The sequence below is a fragment of the Mauremys reevesii genome, linkage group 5 (assembly GCF_016161935.1).
Source record: "Mauremys reevesii isolate NIE-2019 linkage group 5, ASM1616193v1, whole genome shotgun sequence".
NCBI lineage: Eukaryota > Metazoa > Chordata > Testudines > Geoemydidae > Mauremys > Mauremys reevesii.
This window is the reverse complement of record NC_052627.1, coordinates 61,109,775-61,135,855: the sequence shown is the minus strand read 5'-3', so window position 1 is coordinate 61,135,855 and position 26,081 is coordinate 61,109,775. Positions and strand designations below refer to the sequence as shown.

General features: G+C 40.6%; 1 protein-coding gene and 1 long non-coding RNA gene across 10 annotated transcripts in view; one reads left to right on the top strand and one right to left on the bottom strand.

The window, feature by feature from the left end:
• Positions 1 to 14,679: 14,679 nt before the first annotated feature.
• On the bottom strand, positions 14,680 to 18,834 carry LOC120406581. The gene is made up of 4 exons (XR_005599371.1): positions 18,499 to 18,834; positions 16,581 to 16,675; positions 15,006 to 15,062; positions 14,680 to 14,738 (listed from the first exon to the last, which is right to left on the bottom strand). It is a non-coding gene; the product is annotated as an uncharacterized LOC120406581 (long non-coding RNA).
• MAP9 (microtubule associated protein 9) overlaps positions 18,762 to 26,081 on the top strand; it is a 25,082-nt gene continuing 17,762 nt past the window's right edge. For 2 of the 9 annotated variants that reach the window (XM_039541519.1, XM_039541517.1), the window contains exons 1-5: positions 18,762 to 18,936; positions 19,170 to 19,335; positions 21,303 to 21,387; positions 23,270 to 23,653; positions 25,833 to 26,065. In XM_039541519.1, coding sequence (XP_039397453.1) covers positions 18,830 to 18,936; positions 19,170 to 19,335; positions 21,303 to 21,387; positions 23,270 to 23,653; positions 25,833 to 26,065 — 975 coding nt within the window. In that variant the 5' untranslated portion in view covers positions 18,762 to 18,829. Of the gene's footprint in view, positions 18,937 to 19,167; positions 19,336 to 21,302; positions 21,388 to 23,269; positions 23,654 to 25,832; positions 26,066 to 26,081 lie in introns of all 9 variants that reach the window. The other 7 variants (XM_039541513.1, XM_039541516.1, XM_039541512.1 and 4 more) reach the window with 7 other exon arrangements.

Below are 26,081 nucleotides of genomic sequence, written 5' to 3'. Positions count from 1 at the left end.
GCCATACCACCCTGCATAGATGACTTGTGCCTCCCCATACTGAAGGGGCACAATCTAAAGGACACGTGACCACCCCATGTGTCTCCTCTGGCCAGTGACTCCCCCCAGTGCCAGCTCAGGGCCGCTGTTCTCTCCCTGCCCCATACTGCCTGCAGGGGGACTCTGTCCTTCTCCCACTGCACCTCCCTCTCAGCATGCTTGGCTGCTCTCCCTGGCAGCTGGGCTTGGGCGGGGAATGGAAGTTGTGGAATGGAGACACTTCTCATGCAGCTCAAGTTGGCTGCTCTGGGATGCTACTCTAGGCAGTACAGCAGCTGCCTAAGAGAGCCTGGCAGGGGCATCAGCAGCTAGCCACCCTTCCCCCCTCTCCACCCCCCCCAACCCCTGCCTGACCTGGCTGCCACAGACAGGGGCCAAGCAAGCTGGAATCATGCTGGGGGCAGGGGGTGAAGGGACCCTAGCTTCTTTACAGGAAAGATGTGAAAGATATTGCAACCGCATGCAGTAACTTCAGGGACCACTGTATTAAATTTATGTATGGTATATGTATGAGTATGTTCTACTCCATGGGAGAATTTGGTCCAGAGACAGTGAGGCAAATTGTTCACTGTTACTTTGGATTGACACTAGTGTAACTCCAGTGGCTTCAGCAGATTTACTTGTGATGTACTCCACTATAAATGAGAGTATCATCTGGTCCTCATGTAGCATCAAAAGATTAAGAATATGCAGGCTGCAAAACTACAGAAGTTTTGAGAATTAAGGCCTGATTCTCAAAGAAGCTATGCGCTTCTCATAAGCGCACTCAGAACCTCATAGGATCAGGCCCCTATTATCTGTTGAACATACTACTTTAGCATATTGGACTGCAGTTAGTTGAAAATGTCACACTGTTTTGTTTATTGACTAGAGCTCAATTTGGCCACTACAATCAGCATTATCTTTCCATGAGAGTTAAATAAACACTACAAATCATTAAGCATTGCCATTTGGGCATTTTTATGATTTATGAAGAAGATGGAATTTTGCCTCTAAAACCTGGTCATGCAGTTTTATAGATTATATTTTGATTTTTTTCCTTCCTATAATATACATCTTTATTCAACTCTTATACAGACTGTAAAGAACTGATGTAAAGACAACCTCTGGTAATCTCAAAACAAATCATCTAGAAAGAACCAGCAGGTGATATGAAAGATTCAATTAAACAAGGGCAGGATAACATTTTCAGCTTAATCTAAACTGAAGTTGATCCAACTAAACAGCTGCAAAACTTCAGATCAGTCAGTGGAGCTATAAGCTTAATTACAAGATGGAAGGAAGGAATCACATTAAAATATGGAAGACCAGGAATGATGAACTCCTAAGCTTCTTTTGTAAATACTGAATTGGACTTAATGTTTAAGATTCTTTACTTAGATTATTTACTTTCAAAGTGCTTGGGGATAATTGTTTTTTTTTATAATGAATCCGATTGGAAACTAGTTTCCATGACCTTTTAAGTGGTGATGAGAACACAGTGAGGATAATAATAATGGAGGAAGTCAACATACTTCTCAATCTGAGGAAAAAATCATCATGTGGGATGATCCTTGTAAAAAATTACACAAAATCCAAGCCATGGAAGCCTCTCAAGTGTTACCATTTTAGGGCACCATCCTGCAATCCTTACAGAGTGAGTTATGTTGCCCTTTAGTAGCTAGCCCACAAAAAAGAGAAGGATCTGCAAATACCATCAATTAAAATGGTTCTTTAGAACCAGGCTTGTAGAGTTCTCTCCCATCTGTATGATTTGTTATAATTATGTGTAGTGTTTGAGGCTTATGCAGGAAAAAGTCCCATTGACCTTAATAGAATCGTTGCCTGAATAAGCACTACGTGCTTGGGCCTTTAGTAGGTTCTTGCCTCCCCAGTAGGTTAGTGAAGTGTCTTGAGATATTATTTTTGTTGTTGTGTGGTAGCCTCACCAGCCACTGGGCCAATGGCTACAATGCCTCTAAATTCCAGCTTTTCTATAGTTTCTCTATTGTATAGGGGGAGAGGCATCAAAAGTGATTTTTAGTCACTGAAAAATGCTACTGTTTGAAATAGCAAAAAAAGTCAAATGGCTGCATGTATTGCTTTTCAAAAAACAGTAATAGTTAATACTAATCTACAATAGTATTCTAGCAACCTCACACATACAAAACAATTCATATTCCTAGAATACAATACATGTAAAATTCAATCATACCAGTGCATCAAAAGCTTTGTCAAATAAGCCCTGAATTCTGGCTGGTGGTCCATATATACACACGCCAGAAAACTAATAGCTGGCATCAGGAACATGGGCAGAAGTTGTCCATTCACAATCTGCCTTCCAGATGTTGCAGAGTTGCCACACTACGAGTCACCATAATAGAAGCTGAGAAAGGGTTATTTGGTGTGATAAGAAATGATTGTACAGGGCATGTGAAAGGGATGCCGTGTGTGACTGCTCATAGATTCATGATCCATCTCCTATCGAAGTACATGTGATTGCAATGGGAGCTGGATCAGGCACCAAACAGAATGCTGTAGTGTATTAATAAGTAAGAAGGGCAGTGTGGCCTAGTCAATAGCATGCTGCACAGGGACTAAGAAAATCTGGATTCTATTCCCAGGTCTGCAACTGGCCTCAATATTCTCTTGCTCTGAAGGACTAATCCATGTGCGCGCACACGCATGCATAAACAAAAATGTGTGGTCAAATTCTAACGCGTGTGTGTGTGCGTGCGCACATAGGTCTAGTCTTTCACAGCAAGAAAATATTGAGGTACAATTGCTCAACAGAAATATTGGTGAATGGGAATACTATGAGAACTTCATTTGAACCCCTAAAGATCCATTTAGGCATTTATTATGCTCCTTATACTGTTCTATCTGAGCATTTCCAACTTCATTTTAAATAGTAGCAGCAGCCTCAGACTCCTGGTGATGAATATGAATAATTGTCTCGCATTGTAAAAGTGCAGATATACTGACAAGGAATACATTTCACCTGTTCGTTTTTCTACTTGGCTTTAAATTTTGTCATGCAGGTTTGTGTCAAGCGCCGACAACAGTGATATATGATGCATGGTAGTAGGAACTAAGAAAGGTAATTAAGAATGAGAAACCCATGTAGTGAAGTGTTTCCATAAAACAAGATTCATAGTGGGAAATGTTTTTGCTCTTGCCCTTGAAATGGAACTCAAAAGTATCAAACACTCAGATCCATGTAGTTCTACTCAGATATCTTTACAGTTTTCAGCAAGATTTCTTTCTAATTTGAGTCTACTCTTTTTTTTGTTTTTTTTTTTTGTTAAGATAAAAATTAAGCAAAAGAAAATAAGTGCATCTGCTTGGTCAGGGTTGGATATTTTGCCATTTCTACAGCAGACAAAATCCTATCGACATTTGCAGCTGGGATTCGAGCTTCAAGAACCTGTGTGCATCATTGCTAGCTAATTTATTCATTGTACGGACATATGTCACCTCATTCATACTAGAGTTGTGATAATGGAAAACAGAGGAAAACAGAAACACAAAATGATGTAGCTAAACAACAAAAAAGCTCTGTTAAAAATCTAAAAGGAACATCAGTCGGTACAGTATTTAAAATGAAGTTACCTTTTGTATTTAGAATATCTTACAGTAATCATAATTCAAGGTAATAAAAATATTTTACAGAAGACTCTTAATTTTCAAATTATTTTAATTAAATTGACCATGTAATGACTTGACACAAGTACTTATCAGACCATCTAGATAGAGAGAAGGATGGCGCAGTGGCTAAGCTGTTGGCCTATGACTTGAGAGGTCGGGGGTCAGGTCTCTGCTCTGCTACACATTTCTTGTGTGATGTTGGACAAGTTACTTACCCTTTCTGTACTTTAATTCCCAACTGTAAAACAGGGATAATGGCACTTCCCTTTTTACAGGAATGTGGTGAGGATAAATACATTAAAAATTAGGGGGTGCTCAATAATACTTATATGCCCACCCACACACCACCCCATATCATGATCAGTTACTTCAACAAACAAGTGGTGGTTATGATCAATACTTGATTTTACCCATTATGGGCCCAGCTGTGCCACCTTTACTCAAGTTGAGTAGTTAGCCTCACTGAGTAAGGTACTATCTGCAATGTAAAGTACTACTCAATATGAGTAAGGCAAAAATCACATCCTGCATTCAAATCTAATTTTAAATCTTCTATTCTAGTGTAGCCATAATAGCAAGGAAGATTTAGAAGAGAAGTAAGGACTGATTATATGACAAGCAGAGGCAAACATCACTATCATCAGGGAGCATTAGTCGGTCAACCTTTTTGACCATAAATCCATTTAAATTGGCTTTGTTTGTCATATACTTTGTTTAATATACTGGATTGATTTGAATGGCTCTCTCCTTAGAGCTAGAAGGTTGTGGAAGACTGTCCATATCTTTAATCTGAGGTCCCATTTATGCCTCTCTGGTGATTCTGCAGAAACAAATCAACAGAGCCATCCTGCAATGCAAAAAAAGAAACTGCTGAACTTGAGTTCATTTGCAAATTTGACACCATCAGCTCAGGATTAATCAAAGACTGTGAATGGTACCACAGCACTTTTGAAAAGTGTAGGTGACAATCTGACATTCTCCCTGAGTGAAACATACTGTAATGTTAAGATTTATTGCTCAGCATTTAATGGCTGATGTGTTTCCCCAGCATTATTTAGCTCATTATTTTATAGTGCACTTAGAGATGCTTTGAGTATGCAAGATGTTTATGAAATTGTTAGGCTTGTCTGTGGTTTCCCTGCTGGCCAAAAGGTATTGGGCCATCTTAAGTCCCGTTCTGCAACCCTTTACTCATGGGAGGAAACTCTGTATATATAAATGGTACTAGTCACAAGACACTTGTCTATAAAGGGACTCCATAGATGAGCAAGGGCTTGCAGGACTGGACACTTTAGCAACACTTACAGAAAGTCTTTTCTGCTGTCACAAACTGTCTGGTTTAAAAGTGCTTATTACTGTGACTGATGGAAGTCATTTCTTATAAATTGCATTACTTAAATCACATCGTGTACTCTTAAGAAAAAACTGCAGCCTGAAGAAATATAGCCTTAAAGTATGGGGTGGGGGAAACCTAAATTAGACAAACATGAAAAACCTTCCAGTTCTTTCCTTCAATATATCTGACTGCTGACAGCATATACAATTCTAGTTTAATGATCTTATTCATAAAAACTTATATTTCTCAAAATCCTTACTTGGATTTCTTTACCTGTTTATAAATGATAAATATGTAAGAGCAGGAAGAGCACCATAATGCTAGCACAGCTATTATATTTGATGCATGTAGACTCTTCTCCACAGATCCCCATGATACCACATTATCATGCTGATAGCATGGTTAATTAATCTGTGCATACATTCACTGATTTTGCTGCTCTGCACTAGAAACATGGTGATGAAAATCCCGGAAATAGTGTCTGTCACATAGAAAAGTCAGGAATTATGTTTTTCCACCAAGAGACTCACTACAGGAACGACTGAAGATAAAGTTCAATTTAAAGTTGTTGTTTTTAAATTTGACATCTTTCCTTAGTTTTGTTTTCAGATATGCCTGAACATTTTTGTGCCCTATTGAAACACAAGCCTACCTTCATGCCTCCAGCTTCCATCCCACACACACCACACGATCCATCATCTACAGCCAAGCACTGAGGTATAACCACATTTGCTCCAACCCCTCAGACAGAGACCAACACCTACAAGATCTTCACCAAGCATTCTCAAAACTACGATACCCACAGGAGGAAATAAGGAAACAAATCAACAGAGCCAGACGTGTACCCAGAAGCCTCCTGCTGCAAGACAAGCCCAAGAAAGAAACCAACAGAACTCCACTGGCCATCACTTACAGTCCTCAGCTAAAACCTCTCCAACGCATCATCAGTGATCTACAACCCATCCTGGACAATGATCCCACACTTTCACAGGCCTTGGGAGGCAGACCAGTCCTCACCCACAGACAACGTGCCAACCTGAAGCATATTCTCATCAGCAACCACACACTGCACCATAGTAACTAACTCAGGAACCAATCCATACAACAAACCTCGATGCCAGTTCTGCCCACATATTTACACCAGCAACACCATCACAGGACCTAACCAGATCAGCCACAACATCACCGGTTCATTCACTTGCATGTCCACCAATGTAATATATGCCATCATGTGCCAGCAATGTCCCTCTGCTATGTATATCGGCCAAACTGGACAGTCCCTACATAAAAGGATAAATGGACACAAGTCAGATATTAGGAATGGCAATATACAAAAACCTGTAGGAGAACACTTCAACCTCCCTGGACACACAATAGCAGATTTAAAGGTAGCCATCCTGCAATGCAAAAAAAGAAACTGCTGAACTTGAGTTCATTTGCAAATTTGACACCATCAGCTCAGGATTAATCAAAGACTGTGAATGGCTAGCCAACTACAAAAGCAGTTTCTCCTCCCTAGGTGTTCACACCTCAACTGCTAGAAGAGGGCCACATCCTCCCTGATTGAACTAAGTCGTTATCTCTAAACTGATTCTTGGCTGCATATTTATACCTGCCTCTGGAAATTTCCACCACATGCGTCTGAGGAAGTGTGTATTCACCCACGAAAGCTTATGCTCCAATACTTCTGTTAGTCTATAAGGTGCCACAGGACTCTGTCGCTTTTATCTAGGTCAGTCATTAAATACTGCTCATAGTCTGGACAAACCTTTCTTTGAGAATGAATGGCATTTACTCAAAATAACTGAAGAATAAAAGGATACAGTATTATTGCTTCTGGAATTCTGTGATAGAAAAAGGAAGAGATAATAATTCGCTCAAAATGCCATTTTGTAATTCAACTACATTTTGACATGGATCTCACCTCAGAAAAGGATTATTAAGGAAACTAGGACAGAGTGCAGGGAGTTAGCACCTATTGGGAAGCTGGGGATGGGTGAGCGCAAGCCTGCCCACAGCTAATGGCTCCTTGACCCAGATCCCAAACAATTCTAGGGAACAACTAATGAGAAAACAGAGATGGGTGTGAGGGTCACAGGGTGAAAATCAGGGATCCATAGGGGTTCACCAAACAGAGAACCTCAGAGAAGGGAGTTAACACCTAGGTATCGCTGAAGGGACTTCATTACTGGTTCAAATGGAGACTGGATCCTGTTTCATACTCAAGACCCTCCTGTTATATTTTCACACCTAAACTCCCACTCAGGTAAATAGATGCCTAAAGAATCAGAATCAAGCCCTTAGACACTTTTGTAGTGGCATTTTTTCTAGTGAAAAGAACACATTACAAGTTTTGTATAGGCTGCAAAGACCTTAACAGAGCAATACTTTCCCTGCATTTTTCTTGAAAGAAATCAGACTGCTGAAATGTTCGGAAGTGCTCACTCCTTTAAATACTAAAATAAATAAGTGGAATCCCAATTAATAAGATCTAGTGACAGATAGAATATCTGAGTTATATTCCCATCTTTGCCACTGATTCATATGTATCACCTCACGCTAGTAACTTAACCTCTATATGCCTCAATTTATCCATCTACAAATTAGATATGATAATAGGACTTGATCCAAAGACTTTGAACTCAATGGGAATCTTTCCATTGAGTTAAATGGGTTTTGGATCAAGCCCATAATGCTTAGCTACCTCATGAAAATTATAAAGCTTAAAACATACTAAGACACAAGTTTCAGTACAAACACAAAGTATTACAATAACACAGACATGAGATTATGTGCAGTTCTATTTAATATACTCCACAAATATTTGTCTTCAGGAAGGATGCTGCAATGTTTTTATACACCAAATGAAAAGGAAGTAACTAAGTGTAATATATCAAGGTTATATATATTCTGCGAGAATGAATTTCCAAAATCTGATGTGTTATAGAGGAAGGGTTATTTTATATGATGCAGGAAGAGGAGGGAGCGAGAGAGTGTAATGCTGTATATTTGATTGTCATGAAAAAAATTACTGAGTGTGAATAGGATTTAGGGATTTTAAATTTTATTTATATTTGAAAAAAATAGTTGGATAATTGGGTATGGAATTACAAAGTTAAATCAGTATATCTTTAAGATTCAAGTCATGCAACAACAAAAATCACTTTATACAGTTAGAAATATGCAGCTACTTAAACAGTTAATGTATCTTAAATCTCATTTCAGGTTAACTTTCACCATAAGGAAATAATATACGAAAGCAAATTAAACACTGCTCTGTCCAACACATATATATATTGTTTGACTTATGATATAAGAAGTGAAAAGTTACAATCTGTGTATCATTGTTCTGACAAAATACTGGATCTGATCCTGCAATTCTTACGCACATAAGTAACTCTTTCTCAAGTAGCTGTATTTAATTACACGAGCAAGAGTGGTAGGATCAGAATCTCTAAGTAGTCAATACACATCTAAAAATAATCATCACAGCAGATTGCATTCTGGTTGTAACACTCTTTTGCAGATTTGAATTATATTGTATTGATGATGCATCACTGTATTATTTTTTCTGGCCTTAAAAGGTTCTCTTTTTCTGCTATCAGACATCGATGGTGATTCACAAACGTTTGAGCAACATAATTCCTACATATTTTAGGTCTGTTTATTTTAGTTTCATCAGTGTAGTTTCTGGAATCACCTGGAACAGTTTTTTGTCAATGATCCATGTAAAAACACCTGATTAACTTGAGAGAGAAGAATCCCAATTACTTTTGTATAGTGTCAGAAGTCTTAGGACTCAAGCCATTGTTCAACTCCTAATTTTAAAGTATTCACTATCTAGTAATGAAGCTGACATGCCTCCATTATGCTTCTGCATTTAGTTTCCATTGTGTTTCTGTAATTTAAAAATAAGCAAGACCTTTAAAATACATTTACATTTGTGTTTGGATCCTGCAGTCTTTAGGCAAAAATCCCATTCATCTCAATGTAATTTACATATATCGATGGGAGTTTTGCCTGAGTAACGAATGCAGTTCTGGAACTAACAACTACTACTTTATGCTTTGACAGACACATTTTCAATCCCTCAGTCCTGGGAATTCTGAATTTTATATTCAAATATCTCCTACGTAAATTATATAGATTTTTTTTATACTAGTCACACAGAGGCCTGAAATTGAAGTATTTTTTAAAAATAAAGTCTTCTCTCTTCTTTTTAGAATATGAAAACACCGAGAACTGATATTAACATGCATTTCAGGTAAAGCTTAGACAGCGGTGATAATGTAAAAGAAACATGAACAATATAGACAACTGGCAAGCAAGGAAATGATTTTGTCCCTTTCAAATCATTTGCTGCCACCTTCTGGAGTTTAAAAACAGTGTCATTCTTGGGTTTTGTGTGGGGGTTGTATTTTATTTTATATTTTAGCACTATGACATATTTTTGTCTTCAGTAACAATTGCTGGCATTAGTACAAACAATACATACATTCTCTACTTCAATATTTTTGCCATTTTAAACATGCATGCTCAGATTATTATGTTCCACTGAGAGATGGGATAGTGCAAATCCAGGATTTTAGGTTGTTATATGTTTATAAAATAATGAAATAAGATGTAGATATTTATCTTTATCAATTAAAACAGACTGAGTACATGAGGCATCAGAACTCTCTCATCACTGCTGTACAGTGTTGACTGCTGTCAATGTAGAGCCCTGTACTAATAACATCCATTTTGAAGGGTAAACTATTCCAGTGTATTTGAGTAGGGAGCACTAACTAACCTTTATCAATATAATTTATTTCTTCTATATCAGGTATCAGTAGAAACTAAAGTTTGTCAGCTCACATAATTGAAAAATACAAGCAATATTCTCTCTGAGAAGGTTTGGAACTATGGGCTCTTAAATCTTTTAAGTATTCTCTCAACATTTGAATAACAAATGAAATATTACTCATCACCACACTGAAGATTCAGATGGAGATGAATTGTACCAATATTTTACTACAGTCTAAACCCAATCCTGCAGTCCCAGTTCAGGCAAGCCTCCCATTGACTTCAAAAAGCTTAATACTGGAACTAAAGAGACTCTAGTGCAAGATAACTTTTTATTAGATATTAATGACATCACTGATTTTGCATCTTAAAATTAAAGCGCACAGTGCCCCAACTTCATTCCTTATGACCCCTTCTGTTCTCTCTCTGCCTCAATGCCCATTACTTTTAAAAGGTTCTAGGTGGCTAGTAAATGCTGCACAGGCCTCAAAATGAGGATTCCTGAAGCACAGCTAGTTTAGAGCTCTTATAGTCAACAGGCAATTCAGCCTGACAAGAAAACTGCTGCAGATAAAGAAACAAGCCAGTAGATTTTTCTCCCTCAGACACAAATAAAATTGAACAAAGAACTGGAATCCAGAATGATGGAAGGAATGCTCATCTTTGCTTTAGAGGAGCCTGTCTTCCAGGGCCTCAGAATTGTAAATTGTAAATCTACTGCAGCAGCTCAGCAACATGAGTGAGTTGCAACACACAGTTTCATTAAAATTGTACTTCAAGCCCAGGCAGATGCTCTCCAGTGAAGCAGAAGGAGACAGAGGGAGAGGAGATATAGAGATATCTTTTTCTTATTCTAAAAAAAATTCTTGTTCACTACTACAGGAAAGCAATCCTTTCTGAAATGCTTTACCATTCACAAATGACAGAGATTGTCCTGGAATTGTTCCATTTTTCCCAGGGGAGTCTAAATAGGGAAGTCATTCCAAACAACTCTGCGGCCTAGGGAGGTGAGCAAACTGTCAAAAGAATCAGGCTTTTTGGAGCATAGGCACTAGTAAGCTCATTTACATAAGTTTTTTCTCTCCCCGGCAACTCCATAACTGCTTGCCACACAGTTGGAGGGTTTGTTTTATGTTTGCTTTGGCTGCACAATAGCCAGTCTACTGCATAGGTAAGCCTGCTGTGAAGCTAGCATCTGTGACTTTCTATGGCTGCGCAGTAGCACAGGTTGAGTATAGTTTCTCCAGGATTGCCTTTTGAAATTATTCTGAATTTGTAAGACTCCTTCCAAGTTAAAAAGTAAACCAGGAAGCTTCTGATCTCCAAGTGCTAGCTTTGCTTATTAAAGAAAAGCTAAGCCAGATTTCATATAAACAACTCAAATAAAATGTGACCATTACAGATTTGGATAAGCAATCACAAATTCAGGGAGAAAAAATGCTAATCTGCCCATATTGGAATGCCCATTAAGAATTAATATTCAGGATTTGGATATACCTGAAATTTGGATAAGAAAATAAACCAGCATATAGCAAGTAGAGTGCCAGGTGTCTGGTTGATAAGGGGACCTGACAGTGTCTGATCAGATCTACTGACACCCAAAGTCTGTTTACTGCAGATGGGGGAATCAGGGAAGCGCTGGGCCATCACTCGTGCCAGCCCCTACTCAGCTGGGCCCGCCTCCTACCTGTGTCAAGCAGCTACAGCCCAGCCCCAGCTTGGCAGACAAGCCCCTCCCAAGCCAGGCAGAGGGGAGTGTCCAGAGAGATTGAAGTGTTCTCCTAATAGGAAAGGCAATATACAAAAACCTGTAGGAGAACACTTCAATCTCCCTGGACACACAATAACAGATCTAAAGGTAGCCATCCTGCAGCAAAAAAACTTCAGGACCAAACTTCAAAGAGAAACTGAGCTTCAGTTCATCTGCAAATTTTACACCGATAGCTCAGGATTAATCAAAGACTGTGAATGGCTAGCCAACTACAAAAGCAGTTTCTCCTCCCTTGGTTTTCACACCTCAACTGCTAGAACAGGGCCTCATCCTCCCTGATTGAACTAACCTCCTTATCTCTAGCCTGCTTCTTGCTTGCATATATATACCTGCCCCTGGAAATTTCCACTACATGCATCCGACGAAGTGGGTATTCACCCACGAAAGCTCATGCTCCAATACATCTGTTAGTCTATAAGGTGCCACAGGACTCTTTGCTGCTTTTACAGATCCAGACTAACACAGCTACCCCTCAGATATCAGAAAATGAATGACTGTTTGGTTATTTCATTTACCAAAGGTAATTGAAGCAGATATTTATGAAGTCATTAGGAGGTAAACTATCTCCAGTTCAACAGGTTAATCATTAATATTTGGAGGATTTTCTTGCCATGCTGTATTAGGAGGAGAACATCACCAGATAGACATTTAAATTGTCTTATTTAACTAAAATAACAATGTTAAGTATTCTGGATTTTTTTCTTGAACAGCAAACATATAATATTTTAACAAAACAAGCATATGAATTTTTGAATTTAGTTAAACATTCAAGTTCTTTAAAATCAGGTTTGTTTTTGTTAAAATTATTTTTAACTAAAATAGTTAAATATTTTGTTTTGGTTTTTTTTTAAATATTTCAAATTGACTATGTCAGCCAGGTCAACATGAGAAACTTAAAATATTAGCTTCTGCAGCTAAACCTTCATTTCCCTGTTTGTTCATAATCTGGAAAAGAAAAGGAAGCATTCCTGCTTTTTCAGGTCCCAAATGATTTCTCAGATTGGAATGAATTAGTCCAAAGGAAAAAAATATTCTTTCTACACCGGCAGAAGAAGCTACTGCTGTTAAAAGTGAGATTATCACTTGAACAATCTCTGAATCCAAGTGCTTAAGTGACTTCCACCAGTTCACTGGTGTGATTTTCTTTAAAACATCATCAGCAAACATATATTTCTTGAATGGTTCACCCTTAGCTCTGAAGTTTATTATAGTTGGTATTATGGAGGGATGATTGCTGGATGTCCATGTCATAGCCAACTCCTCTTTTTCAGCATTTAAGGTTTGACCCTGGTACCAAATATTGAGAATATTGTCAAGAAAATGAGCTGAAGATAGTGCTTGTCTCATTTGTTTTTTTAACTCTGTCATTGCATATTTCTCTTTTTAAGATCTCATTCAGATCCTTTCAAATTTCAACAGCATCAGCAATAAAACAGCTATTTCCCTGCATTTTGTTCAAGGCTACAGAAATAGGCTTCAGGATAATCAGATATGTTCAACATTTCTCTTAAACCCAATACTGAGAACTTTGGCTGTGACAGTGCCATCTATTTTTTCATGATTTTGTTCACAAACTGTCATCAGATTAGCCCAGTTCTTGATATAGTGCTCAAAACAGTCCACTACTGAGTTCCATCACACGTCTTGTGGGAGAGTTAGCTTGGTTCCTCCCACTTTTTTCAGAGCAGCTGCTGTAAAGTGGTTGTTAGGGAAGTATTTTGCAATTTCAACAACATTAGCCTTTATTTCTGGAACACTGAAGTCTTTGGCTAGGAGGTGCATCAGATGAGCACTGCAACCGTTATTAGCTTGGAACTCTCTTCCCTCTCTTCTAAATAATTTCTTCTCATCTTGGATACATTTGCAGCATTGTCTGTGACCAAACTGCGTATTAGACATTTGAAATTGTTTTTCATAGTTTGTTGTAGCTTTTACTGCTACTTCTTGTAAGTATTCTACTGTCTGTGCATTTCCTGATGTATCAATTGTTTCTGTAAGGAAGACATTCCCTTCTTCTGTTGTCACACAAGCACATACAACAGGATTGTAGTGGGGTGGCTACCCGCTCCTGCCCTTCAGGGCTTAAAACAGCCCAGGAGAAGGCTGTGGCTGTGGCTGGGGCAAGAAGCCTGGGCTGCTTGGGGGAAAGCAGGCTCAGCTGTGGCCAGGTCCCAGTCAGGTGCAGCTGGCCCCTATAAGAGGCAGTGAGCCAGGAGCCCAGTCAGTCTCTCTCTGCATTCAGAGAGAGAAGGGCCTGGTTGTAGGGAGCTAGAGACAGAGTACCTGAGTGGAGCAGGGCTGAGGAAAGGCAAAGGGACCTGGGGAGCTCTGGCCGAAAGCCTCAGGCTGTTGCCTAGCAGAAGGCAACTAGGTCCTGGGGGTTGAGAGGGCAACCCAGGAGTAGCCTAAGGCAGCAGGTCCAAACCCAACCTTGCCAGTGATGAGCAGGCTGATATTGCAGTCTGCCCCAGGGTGTGGGGGCTAGATGATGACTGGCAGTAACCTGATACTGAGGTGAGGTGGGAATAGTGGGTGGGGGTTCCCTGGGGAGGGGAGACCCTAAGACTGAAGGGTTCCTGCCAGGGGGCAGCACCAAGAGAAAGGGGCACTGGGGTCCTGGGAGGGCTATGGGGCCAGAGGACAGGTGGATCACCAGCCTGCAGAGGGTGCTCTGGATGCCGGGAGAGCTAATTCCCTGAGGATGATGAGCAGGAGGTGCTGCAGGGGTGAGTCCTCGTGCCTACAAGGATCATTGTGGACATTGCTCCATACATCAAGACTCGGGTTAACAATTTCACCCTCTAGACCTTTTGCACACTGCTCAATTTCTCTTTATCCAGCAATTTGCCTGTGACATCTGCTCTGTTGGGTGGACTGCACCCTGGTCTTAATGACTGAACCATGTTAATGAAGTGTGGGTTCTCAATCATACGGAAAGGAGAGTTTGTTGCATAAACAAACTGGACAATTTTTTATCAATTACCTCTTTTTGTAATCTGCTGGGTTTTATTACAAATTTATCTATGGTTGTTTCTGGATGATGGAGACATATTTTTTTTTCTTTTTGCTATAGGTGATATACATGATGTGACTGAAACACTATCATTGGCAGATAACTCTGAAACTATAGCAAATGATGGTGATCTTGAAGGTGGATAGTCTTCAGAATCCTGGATTCTCCTAAACAAAATAAGTCAATGCAGTTATTTATTATTACCGTATTGCTCATTGCATTCACTGACACTCAGTACTATTTTAAAGGTGAAATTGTAGAAGGAAGTTCTACCTATTTCAGCTATCTATTTTTTTATCATAAGTGCATCTAAAATGATAGTATCCTAGAGTAACAACTATAGTTTTTGCTCAAACATGAGAATTTAAGAATATTCCAGAAGCAAGACAGGCAGTCCTTAAGAAAGGAGTATGAAATAAAAAAAGTTTACCAACCTGAAGAACCTGCATGTTCAGACATCTTCCTTTCATCATGTTCAGTACAGCTTCCTCCTGAGAAGGAACACATCTCATGATGTTGTTTCATTTGGGCAATCAGGCCTTGCATTTCTTTGTTGTACTATTTACATTTTGCATGCATGCCTGTCTTACCCACAGGTAGAGGAATTTCATTAAAATATTCCCAAACTGAGTCTCTTTTATGGCCTGCTTCCATCATAGATTTTTCCCTTCTAGTGAGAGAATGGTATGAGCTCTCAAATCAGTGAAGGCTACATTCAGAAAGACCTCAAGACTTCTGGAATATGCTGCTCAAATGGTTTAACTTTGTTTCTACTGCCTGTCCCTCCCTTCTCACACTTATCTCCAGACTTCTTCTCCTTGTCCAGATCTATTCCACCCCCAACAATCTTCTAGTCATTGAACTTAAGGGCATAAGATACAGAGAGGGACAATAGGGTTGAGATGTGTTACTTCTCACCTCTGTATATTTATTTAAAAACATTTTTGCTGTTAACAAGCATGTTATCTCTGGAGAGACAAATCCACAGTTTGAGAACTGCAAACCTAAGCATCTCTGATGGTATCTTCTAGAGTGAGCACTGAGTCCCATGGGGTAGATAGATTATTTAGGTTAATCTTTCTATGCAGATGCCCCTAGAGCCCCATAAAATTGGATCCCTAATCCATGAACTATTGGAACTCATTCATAAAAACTTTTCTTAAATGTTACATGACTATATTCTTACACTATAGAATTAGATTTTATAATCTCTATTCCATTATGAGATCTGAGTTGTTTTAATTGATACATTATCTTTAGATTACTTTCTTCCTAAAAGCATTTTATCAAAAAATCCAATTTAAATAAAAAAAAATTTAACTTGATTTAAAAAAAAAATTGGTTTTTATTCACCCTTGTCTGCACTTGGAATTAGCCCCTATTTCACATGTGAACTTAAGTGCATTGATGTAAACCTCTCATGTAGACAAGCAAAGCAACAGTTTGCACCAGTAGAATTTACCCCTGCTTCTATTGGTGCAAAAGGCAGCTTTCCTTCCTTATACTATGGTTTATGCTCATTCAGCTATTATCAAAGACTGAAACTGGGACTAATTCCCAAAAAGACAGGGCATAAGATACAGAGATCTGCATGTTATCATATTAAGTAGAGCAATGAAAATTCTTCAAAATTACCTGCAAATATTTATTTGAATTAAAGATGGAAGTTACTTAGACTTTGTTGAGCCCCTTGTTGTTCGCTTCCTGTGAATAGTCTAGCAAATTAGTTTACTGAATGTTTGCAGAAGCATTACGTTTTAAGTGAATATAGAAGTACATTGGCAGAAACCAAATGTTCAACTTGGATATATGCTTGTTTGCACGAGAAACCTTCATTCCAATTGTTATTCTAATTAAAGGAAAAGAAACAGAGTTTTGTGTATCAAGCATTATTACCTACACATTATGAGTAATCTACAACCAAAAATTATTCTATGATTTCAAATAACTAAACTTGGCAACTTTGTAAACTGCTCAGACCATGTACAAACATAGATTAAATTACTCACAATATTAATCTTTAGAGTTCCATTTCCGCTCCAAACCTTTTCCTTGGTGATCACGCACTAGCACAACAGAGTTGCTTTCAAAACTTCACTCTGTACTAATAAACAAGAAAAAAAACCTAAAACTGTGGGTTCTGTCCAATTCATTGTTTAATTAGATTTTCTTCCTACAAAATATGTATATGCAGTTTGTTTAGGGAAGATTAATATATGCAAATATAATACAAATGTCTTTTAACAATATTAAAAATGTCAGGTTGCTATTAAGATGACTGAAGCTCTGAAATGATTAAAGACAGGCTTATTCCGGAGAGAGAAGAAATCACAAACATTTAATCTGGAGGGAGAAAATGTGAGTATAATAGATTTAATAAAAAGAGAATGATCAGTATCAACGTGTTTGTAGTTTTAAATTAAATGGTTTAAAGTGAAGTGCAATGTTTTCTTCAAATATAGATGACTTAAGTATTGCTGCAGCGTTCTGAGAATTTGCCTTCTTGCAATCATAAACCTACTCATACAGTATATTAGCTACGCTCACAACAGACAGCCCTAGAAGAATTAATGCTCCTTTGCAAATTGACCACTCATTCAGGCATGAATTGCAAATTAACCACTCATTCAGGCATGAATTGTTTTTAGCAAAGGTTGCACTGCTACCGTTTTAGAGAAAACGGAAGCTGAATACTTAGGGGTTTGAGTTCCAAATAATTCAATTACATGTACCCATGCTTTCCATCAGCCCTAAGGGCTGGTCCACACTAAGAAGCGGGGTCGAACTAGGGTACGCAAATTCAGCTACGTGAAGAGCGTAGCTGAATTCGAAGTACCCTAGTTCAAACTACTCATCTGTCCAGACGCTGCAGAATCAAAGTCCGTGGCTCCAAGGTCGACTCCGCCACCGCCATTTGCAGTGGTGGAGTACCGGAGTCGACCGCGGTGCTTCCGGAGTTCGAACTATCGCGTCCAGATTAGAGGCGATAGTTCAAACTCCGAGAAGTCGAACTCACCGCGTCGACCCGGCTGGTAAGTGTAGACTAGCCCTAAGAAAGGGAGGAGTTAGGTTCTGCCTTAAAGTCAGTCCTGACAAATCCCATTGACTTCCCCTGGCTTGTACAAAACATCAATTAGGGTGAAGTTTGGTCCAAGCAAGGCCTGTGCCCAGCTGCAGCAGACCAAACAGCTTAAGAACCAAATGATCAAAAACAGAGGTCCAAGTGTCATGGGCAAAAATGTATTTGCAACTACATGTTGGCTGTTGTGTGAACAATTATGAAATTCACATAGGTGAACAGCTAGGTGTTTAAATGGCACTTGCATGCACAAACACCAACTTTGCCCCTACACTGGTTATAATTTCCAGTGCAAATAGAGACAACTGTTTGTGCATTTTTCTATAGAAGCATTGGGTCTCCTGCTGGAAATTTGGGTTTTGAGATAAAGGAGCAGCAAAGAGTTCTGTGGCACCTTATAGACTAACAGACATATTGGAGCATGAGCTTTCACCCACAAAAGCTCATGCTGCAAAACGTCTGTTAGTCTATAAGGTGCCACAGGATTCTTTGCTGCTTTTACAGATCCTGACTAACACAGCTACCCCTCTGAAACTAGAGATAAATGAGGGTCCTTGTAATTAACAAAAGCTGTAGTGCAGTTGCAGTTTAGTTTAATGAAGTTGCACGGGCAGTGGGAGCACACAGGCCTTGCAGAAAGTGTGAGGCGCCAGGACTCACTTGAAGAAGGGGAAACGCACTTGGCAAGCGTAAATGGTTACGACTTAAGAGGGATGCAAAATGGGGCGTGCGAAGGCGCAGCCAGTCATTCTGCTCAGCTACATTCACGGCCAGCTCAGCCCAGGGCCCGACGTGTCCCGATCGCCTCCGTTCTCTGCAGCCCTGAAGACACTGACTATTAAACACACCCGGCAAATCCGCTGCAGAGGCGGGGCCCTGGGGATGCCCCACTCCCCGCACATCCTCCCCGCACCAGCCCTCGCCCGCCCGCTCGCCCGGCTTCGCTCCGGTTCTAAGCGGGGAGCGGGCGGGGGAAGAACTGTCCGGGTCCCGGATTCTAGGAAACAGAGCAGACACGTGACCGTAGCCCCTTCCCGACTGGCAGGGGAGGGGGCGGGGCTTTGTCCCCCTAAGTAGCAGGGGCTCGGTCTGTGCGGTCACTTCCTGTGTTGATGGGTTGCTAGGTAACGTGTATGGCCGCGAGGGCAGGCTGGGGCTCAGTCTCCGCCCCTCCGGTCAATGCAGCTGCGACGACGACGGCAGGAGCGGAGCGGCCGCTGCGCAGCGCCTAGAGCGAGCCCCCCTCGGACGGGCCCGCGCAGGCACGGGACAGGCAGGCACGGGAGGTGGGACCCGTCTGTGGAGGGGCGGCCGCAGGGCCCGGCTCGTGGGGCAGGGGAGGGGGCGCTGGGTTTCCGTGGGTCAGAGCTCGTGTGCGCCCTGCAGCGCAGACCTGCCCGGGGCGGCGTGTCCCGATTCCGCCGCATGCGAGCGCCTCCTGCAGCGCCCCGGGCAGCCCGAGCGGAGGGTCAGACAGATCCTCGCTTTAATCACTCTGCTCCATTGTTTAAACCCTCAGGAGAGATTTGAGCTCCCTGGAGCAGCGAGCTGAGGGCGTGAAAACGAGGAGAACCTGCATAAGAGTCATTTCTCCAGACCTTTTCCCCACCATGTCTGATGAAGATATTGGCACCACTTTAGCGTATACCAAGAGCCCCAAGGTCTCCAGAAGAACCACTTTTCAGGTAAACTATTTTACCCCCACCTTATCTGATTAAAAAATCAGCCAACTCTATGCTAGCTAAACCGGCAAACCTCCTAGTGTACAGCTTATCCTAGTAAAAAAAACAACGTGCTTTTATCAGGATAATCTATACCAGTTTGGCAAGTGAAGTAAAAGCACTTTTATGCAGGTACATATACAGTAGAGTTTTTGCCAGTGTAGATATGTCACCAAAAAATCACACCCCTAAACAACTTTACTATACTGGCTAAAGTTTCTACTATAGACCTGGCCTTTGTGTTACTAAGGTTAGCAACAAAAACAACTCTGCTGTCAATATGGCAGAAAAGCAAAAACTTCAATGCATACCCTTCCCTATCTTAAAAGTGGAATTGACATTCTCATTTAGTTTCTGTGTTCTTCTTTAGAAAGAGCATACTGAGGTTTTCTTGATCTCCTAAATGTACACAATAATTGTCCTTGATTAAAGTAAAACATCTATTTTAAACCAATTAAAAGCAAGGAACTTCAGACTACAAATCCTGGGTGGGTAACTTTTGCATGCAGCCAGTTTGATACCAATAGCTTTGTATTGGTCATGAAAAGATTTTAGCACATGCTTAACTTCTAAGTCAATGAGATTTGCTATATGCTTGAAGATAAGCACATGCATAAATCTTTGCACGATCAGGGTTTAAGTTTTGAAGGTTGGAGGTGATGTTTATAGAAGATGCATCCTGTCTAGTAACAAACTACACAGCAGGTGACTGAGGTTTAGGAGATATACACACTCCTAACAGGAGATCTTAGAAGCACCTCAAAATGTCTTCAAGACAAAGTTTTTCTTTTCCTCAGTCACCTGCTGTGTAGTTTGTGTAGTGTATATTTATTTGTTTCTTACTTACCCATCATCAGATCCTTTATTTTTGGCGGTAGATGATGTCGGTATTTTCTAGCTAGATTCTATAGGACCTGAAAAGATCTATGTGGCCTCTTTGTGAAAGCACATTAATGAAGATTATATGCACTTTATTGGAGGTTCTAACTGCTTCCATGTTGCTAGTGGTTGGTAATTTTTGAGCAAGAAAACACTCTCTCTACTGTTGACTAGCTTAGGAGGGGAGCTGCCTAATATGCTTGCTTTTGTGGATCCCATTCTTAAATGCTTATCTCTCTCCATTCATTGTATAGGGAGCCTAGGTACCTAACTCAGGCTTTGTGGATTCCAGTGCTTTCCAAGGCACCTAAAAGTAAGGCCTTGTGACAGCACTGTAGCTCCTAAGTCCCTTTGGATCTGGGCTGAAGTGACTTACCCCATGTCACACAGTAGGCAATATCAGAAACAGGCGATGTCTTCTGACTCCCAGTCAAGCGACTTGTTAACTAGGCAGGTATTTTCCAAAGAGTGGGTAAACCCACTGGGGAAGAGGGAGCACAAAGTTCAAAGGGTCTGGAGGTGTTACTCAAAAGATATACAAATTAAGGCCTGGTCTACACTGGGGAGGATTGATCTAAGATACACAGCCTCAGCTACGAGAATAGCATAGCTGAAGCCGACGTATCTTAGATCAAATTAAAATTACTTACTTTGCATCTTTGTGGTGCACCGCGGCTCCCCCATCGACTTTGCTTCCGCCTCTCACCGAGCTGGAGTTCAGCAGTCGACAGGAGAGCAATCAGGGATCGATTTATCGCATAGCGTAGATGTACCCTAAGATGCATAGACTTTTATCAGTAGATGGCAAGGATATGGGGCGGGGGTGGTGGTGAGGGTGTGTCCAATTGGTGGTGTTTTCCTGAAAGGTGCATCAGCTTTCAAAAAGTTGGGAAACACTGTATTACACCAGTTTGCTCACCCACTCCCCCTCACCCCCAAAGATTCAGATCTGTTACTGTCCCCAAACATTTTTTGTTAGTGGGAAGAATGAGTTGAACTTGAAGTAATGGATCTTTCCTTCTGAATAAAAGTTATCTATTAAAATATTTCAGAATGAGCTACAAGAAGCAATTTCTGCTCGTGCAGCAAGACAGCAAACTGCTGAATACTCAGATGACTTTGACAGTGATGAAGATGGTATGTTAAATAGCAGCGGTTTTGTTTGTGTTCTCCCCCTCCCACCCTTCGCTGATAGATCACTAAAGATCCTTTGGCGCTAATACTGTTTAATGTACCAAGATTCCACATTACAACTACTCCTAAATTATGTACCCTGTCCTGCTCAATAAAGTTAGAACCAGAATTCCCATTGGCATCAGAAGGTGCAAGATTGGACCTTTGTTTTTCCTCAGTCTAGGGTCTATATAATTTTAAAGGATTTTTTTACTTTTTTCTACAGACAAAGCCCTAATGAATCAGTTGCCTCCCTGCTTGGGGTCCTCTCTCTTTAAAGGAAGTTTGGCCTTTTAAATGTCATAAGTTACATTACAATGTAATTTTAAGACACTTCATCCATGTGATACTTGGTTTTTACTCACCACCTCTGCCAGATCATTTAGATTAAACTGATGTGCAAAGGCCCAGACTTTCCTTTACAGACAGATTTCACAGCAGGTCCCTTTCTGCATTTGACACATTACTTTGATACTTCTGTGTTCTTTAGTGCCCCCCCACACACACACACACACTTTTTTTTTTTTTTTTTTTCAACCTGAAACAACTCAGATCAAACAGTAATAACAGGCAGGGTTCTATAAAACAGCGTTCTTAATCAAAACTATACTTCGGGACAGAGCCGGCCTTAGGGAAAATGGCGCTCTGGGCAAACTTGTAGTTTGGTCTCCCTGGCCCGCATGGGCACGGTTACCCCCCATTGCCTCTGGACCCTGTTAGTGGCCCCCATTGCCCAGGGCCCTGTGGGCTCCCCGGGCTCCCCACCCCTCTCTGCACCTCTAACCCCTGCACTGTGCACCCTTTGACTCTAACCCCTGCACCCCCCTCCTAGACCCACATGGAGAAACTGAGGTGGATGCACGGAGCAGCAGGCATTGCTGCTTGCTCCCCCAAATGCTGTTCCTCCATGTACTCCTAGGGGGCTGTGATGTGGGGACCAAGGAGTGATGTCAGGGCTCTGTGCATCCAGGTCAGACTTTCCCTATCTGGGCTGAGTAAGAAGAGAGAAGGAGAGTAGCAGCTCCTGATGCTCGCTTCACAGCACAGCCCAGGTGGGGAAAGTTTGACCTGGATGCACGGAGCGCTTAGTATTGCTGCTTGCTCCCCTCCTCACAGCCCCTTAGGGGGACGTGGAGGAACATTGTGGGAGGAGGGACAAGCAGTATCCATGCATCACCGCTTCCTCACCCACCCAGGTTCCTACGCCAGGAGTAAGAAGGGAGAAATCTGGGAGCCCCCGCCACGCATCGCTCCGCTGCCAGCCGGGAGCAGTTTCTGACTTTACGCCAGCAGCACACAGCTCTCTGTGCCTGGGTGGTCTACCCCTAAGGCCGTCTCTGCTTCGGGATGTTGTACAGAATAGGGCAGAGACCATGTCTTATTTGTGAAGTTTACAATGTAAATTTCTAGTGGACACAACTAGTGAGTGTAACATAGAGGGGCGTGAGGAATCACAAAAGTTCCAGTAATAAGATCCCATGCTTGCTCATTTTATAGTATGTGTCCATCTTTCTTTATGCTTCTGCTTGGAGAAGTAGGTTTTTAGAAGGAACTTGAATTTGGTGATGGCAGGAATTAACTAATGAAGACTGGGAGGGCATTCTATGCATAGAGTTCAGAATAGAAAAAGGCAGGAGACAGGACTGGGAAAAAGAAGCAAAGTAAATCAAGATCAGTGAAATTGGGGCAAGATAATAGGAGTTAAGGTCAGAGATGTTGGCCAGAGCAGAACTGTACAAAGAATTTTCGTATGGTATAAAATATGAGATTGCTGTATCCCTTTTATACATCAAATACAAATTTAATATAGAAGTTGATGAAAATACATTGTTTTTGGGTATTATAGAAGAACGTCCTGAAAATAATTCAGCTGTTGAAAACACAAATAAGAAATCAGTTGCCTTTGATATTACCCTCTCAGATGACGAGACTACTCAGAAAAAGGCCCTTTTGAAAAGTGAAATTGCTGATGACTTGACTTCACTATTACATGAAGAGAAACTTCAACAGATGACAATTTTGAAAAGCCAAAACTTGAGTGGTGACAGAGAAGATGAAACAGAATGTTTATTCATTGAAAAATTAACTTGTCATGGTAATGAAGGTGACCACTGTAATGAATCACATATGGCTGTACTGCAAAATGAAAGAGAAGAAATTACTCAACATGAATTTGAAAACAAACCAGTACCAAAGCTAAGGGAGCAAAGAATCAAAAATATATCTTCAGGTAAAAAGAAGGCACTTGAATATTGTTGCTGCTATTTGTGTATTTGTAGTTTTATAATTTTAAATTAATCTAATGTTGGAAATGAAAATAATGTTAGAATTGTTTAGACTTCAGTATAGGGTGTGGTTTCAATATCTTTAATATCAAAGAGGATCAGAGTTTTTAACTAATTTTTTAAGTGCTCCTTTTAATATTCTGCAACTGCCTGCCATAAGTAACTAGATAAACTGGCATTCTAGGCAAATAGAAGATTGCTGAACTCACATGATAGACTATGTCAGAAAGAGAGAACAGAGAGTAGTATATAGTAAGCCGCACTCTGGGATTTTACGCTGTAGCAATGTCCACAGGTGACATTACTGTGTGGCAAGCTTGTGCACTGTTGATTCAGACCGTGGTTTGCCATGCAGTAACTTGCCACATATCAATGATATTTTATCTTGAAATAAATCCATGGCCCATTTACTATTAATGATGGGAAAACACAAACTGCAATGAGTGCTGCGTGATGAACAGTAGCAAACACTTTGTAATTCCCCACTTCCACACACACGGTGGCAGCAAAGCTTCAGGTACTTTAATCTGAAAATCTTTCTTTGGACAGAGAGAAGTTCAGACGTCCTTTATCTAAAAAGCAAGCACACAGACACCTGCTTCTCCTCTCCAACAGGCGACCAATTTTAAATTATCTCATGTTTAGACAATTTGATCTAATCTCTGGTCAGTGACTTCCACTAATGAAGATTAAGCTTGGCCTCTTTCTTTGATATTCTAATGGCTTATTGAAGACAAATTCACTTTATTTATTTGGAAGTCATTCCTCCCACTAAGAGTTTAATTAGTGTTTAAACAGTGTGGATGGCCTTGATGAGCCCTGTGCACTGAGATGAATTTCACCCTTGTTTGCACTATAGGGTTTATGAAATGATATTTTACAAAACGGCACTAAGCACACCCATTGTACTTGCACACATATTGTACTTAGGGTGACCAGATGTCCCGATTTTTATAGGGACAGTCCCGGCTTTTGGGTCTTTTTTTTTATATAGGCTCCTATTTACCCCCCCCCCCCCCCACCCGATTTTTCACACTTGCTGTCTGGTCACCCTAATTGTACTGTTACTTCCTAATGCTCAGACACAAGTACTTCCATGGCTAGCTCTGGGTTTGGAAGTTATTTTGGATATGGGTTAGTATGCAGAGAAGCACACCAAGCAACACATTTCAGTGTTCCCTCTGTTCTGAATGAATCTGCTCCTTATGAAAGATGTCAGGCAGGATAGCTGTACTGCCACTGGCTGCCTGGGGATAGCTGTGGATTGGGGAAAATGAGTTTTTGCTTGAAAAAAGGCATTAATTTAGCACCTCTTTGGAAGGCTCTGTAGCTTGTCTGGGAAAATGCTGACTGTAGTAGCTGTTCCCAGGTTCCTCCACCCTGTTCCTTGACAGCACACTTTATTTCTTTGTGACTGCTGAGCCCTGAACTTTTTACAAAAGGGACGATAGATGCATAGAAGGGGGCAAATATCCCAGTAGTCACCTGGCTCCTCTCACCACCCTTCTCACTGCATTTATTTTTTCCCCACAAATTTTATCTATTCTGCCCTGCGCAGAGGGAAGCACATGGGTTCATGTAATAAGTCTAGTGGACTTATAAAAAGAATAGAGAAGGATCACAATGGAAGGTCTTCCCACAGCAGTCCTGCATTAGACTGATGCTGTTTTTGCTGCCTTTATTAGGTTTATCCAGTCTATTAGGTTTGTCTTCCTGGCCCCAGATAAACACCCAAGTATAATACTCAAAGTGTATATCTAAATATGTACAGAGAACATAATAAATTGAAAGATGTACTTCTGGCCTGTGTCTTTACATTGCATTCAAAGCTTCAAAACTTTGGTTAAAATTTCTGAAGACATGTTTTTTAACTCTCTCTTCATATAGTTGGCTGCATTTGTTCTGGTTTTGTTGTTTTCATCTTCATTGCCGTAAGAGCCTCAGAACATTTCATTTTTTTAAAATAATATATCATGGTAATTGACCTGCTGTGACTGCTGCTTATTTACTGAAGATAGGGATTCATCTGAAAATGTTAGTTAAACCTAAACTGACTACATAATATTCCAAACTGAATAAAGTATCTTTAGTGGATGATGTTGAAATAACAACATTTATTGTCAGCTGAGAATGTCAGCATTTCTGCACTGGATGATCGTTATAAACCATCACCTCAACCAAGAAGTGTCTTAAGAAAGAGCAGCCATGTAGAAGACAAAGATGTTGCCAGGGCAGAAGATAAGGCTTCTTCTAGTTACAGATTATCTTCATTTTCTGCACCATCCTCCCTAACTAGGCTGAGTGACAGAATAACAACATCTGAGAAAAGGGCACTTGCTGAAAGCCCTAGTCCTGAGGTAAGAGAATTATTGT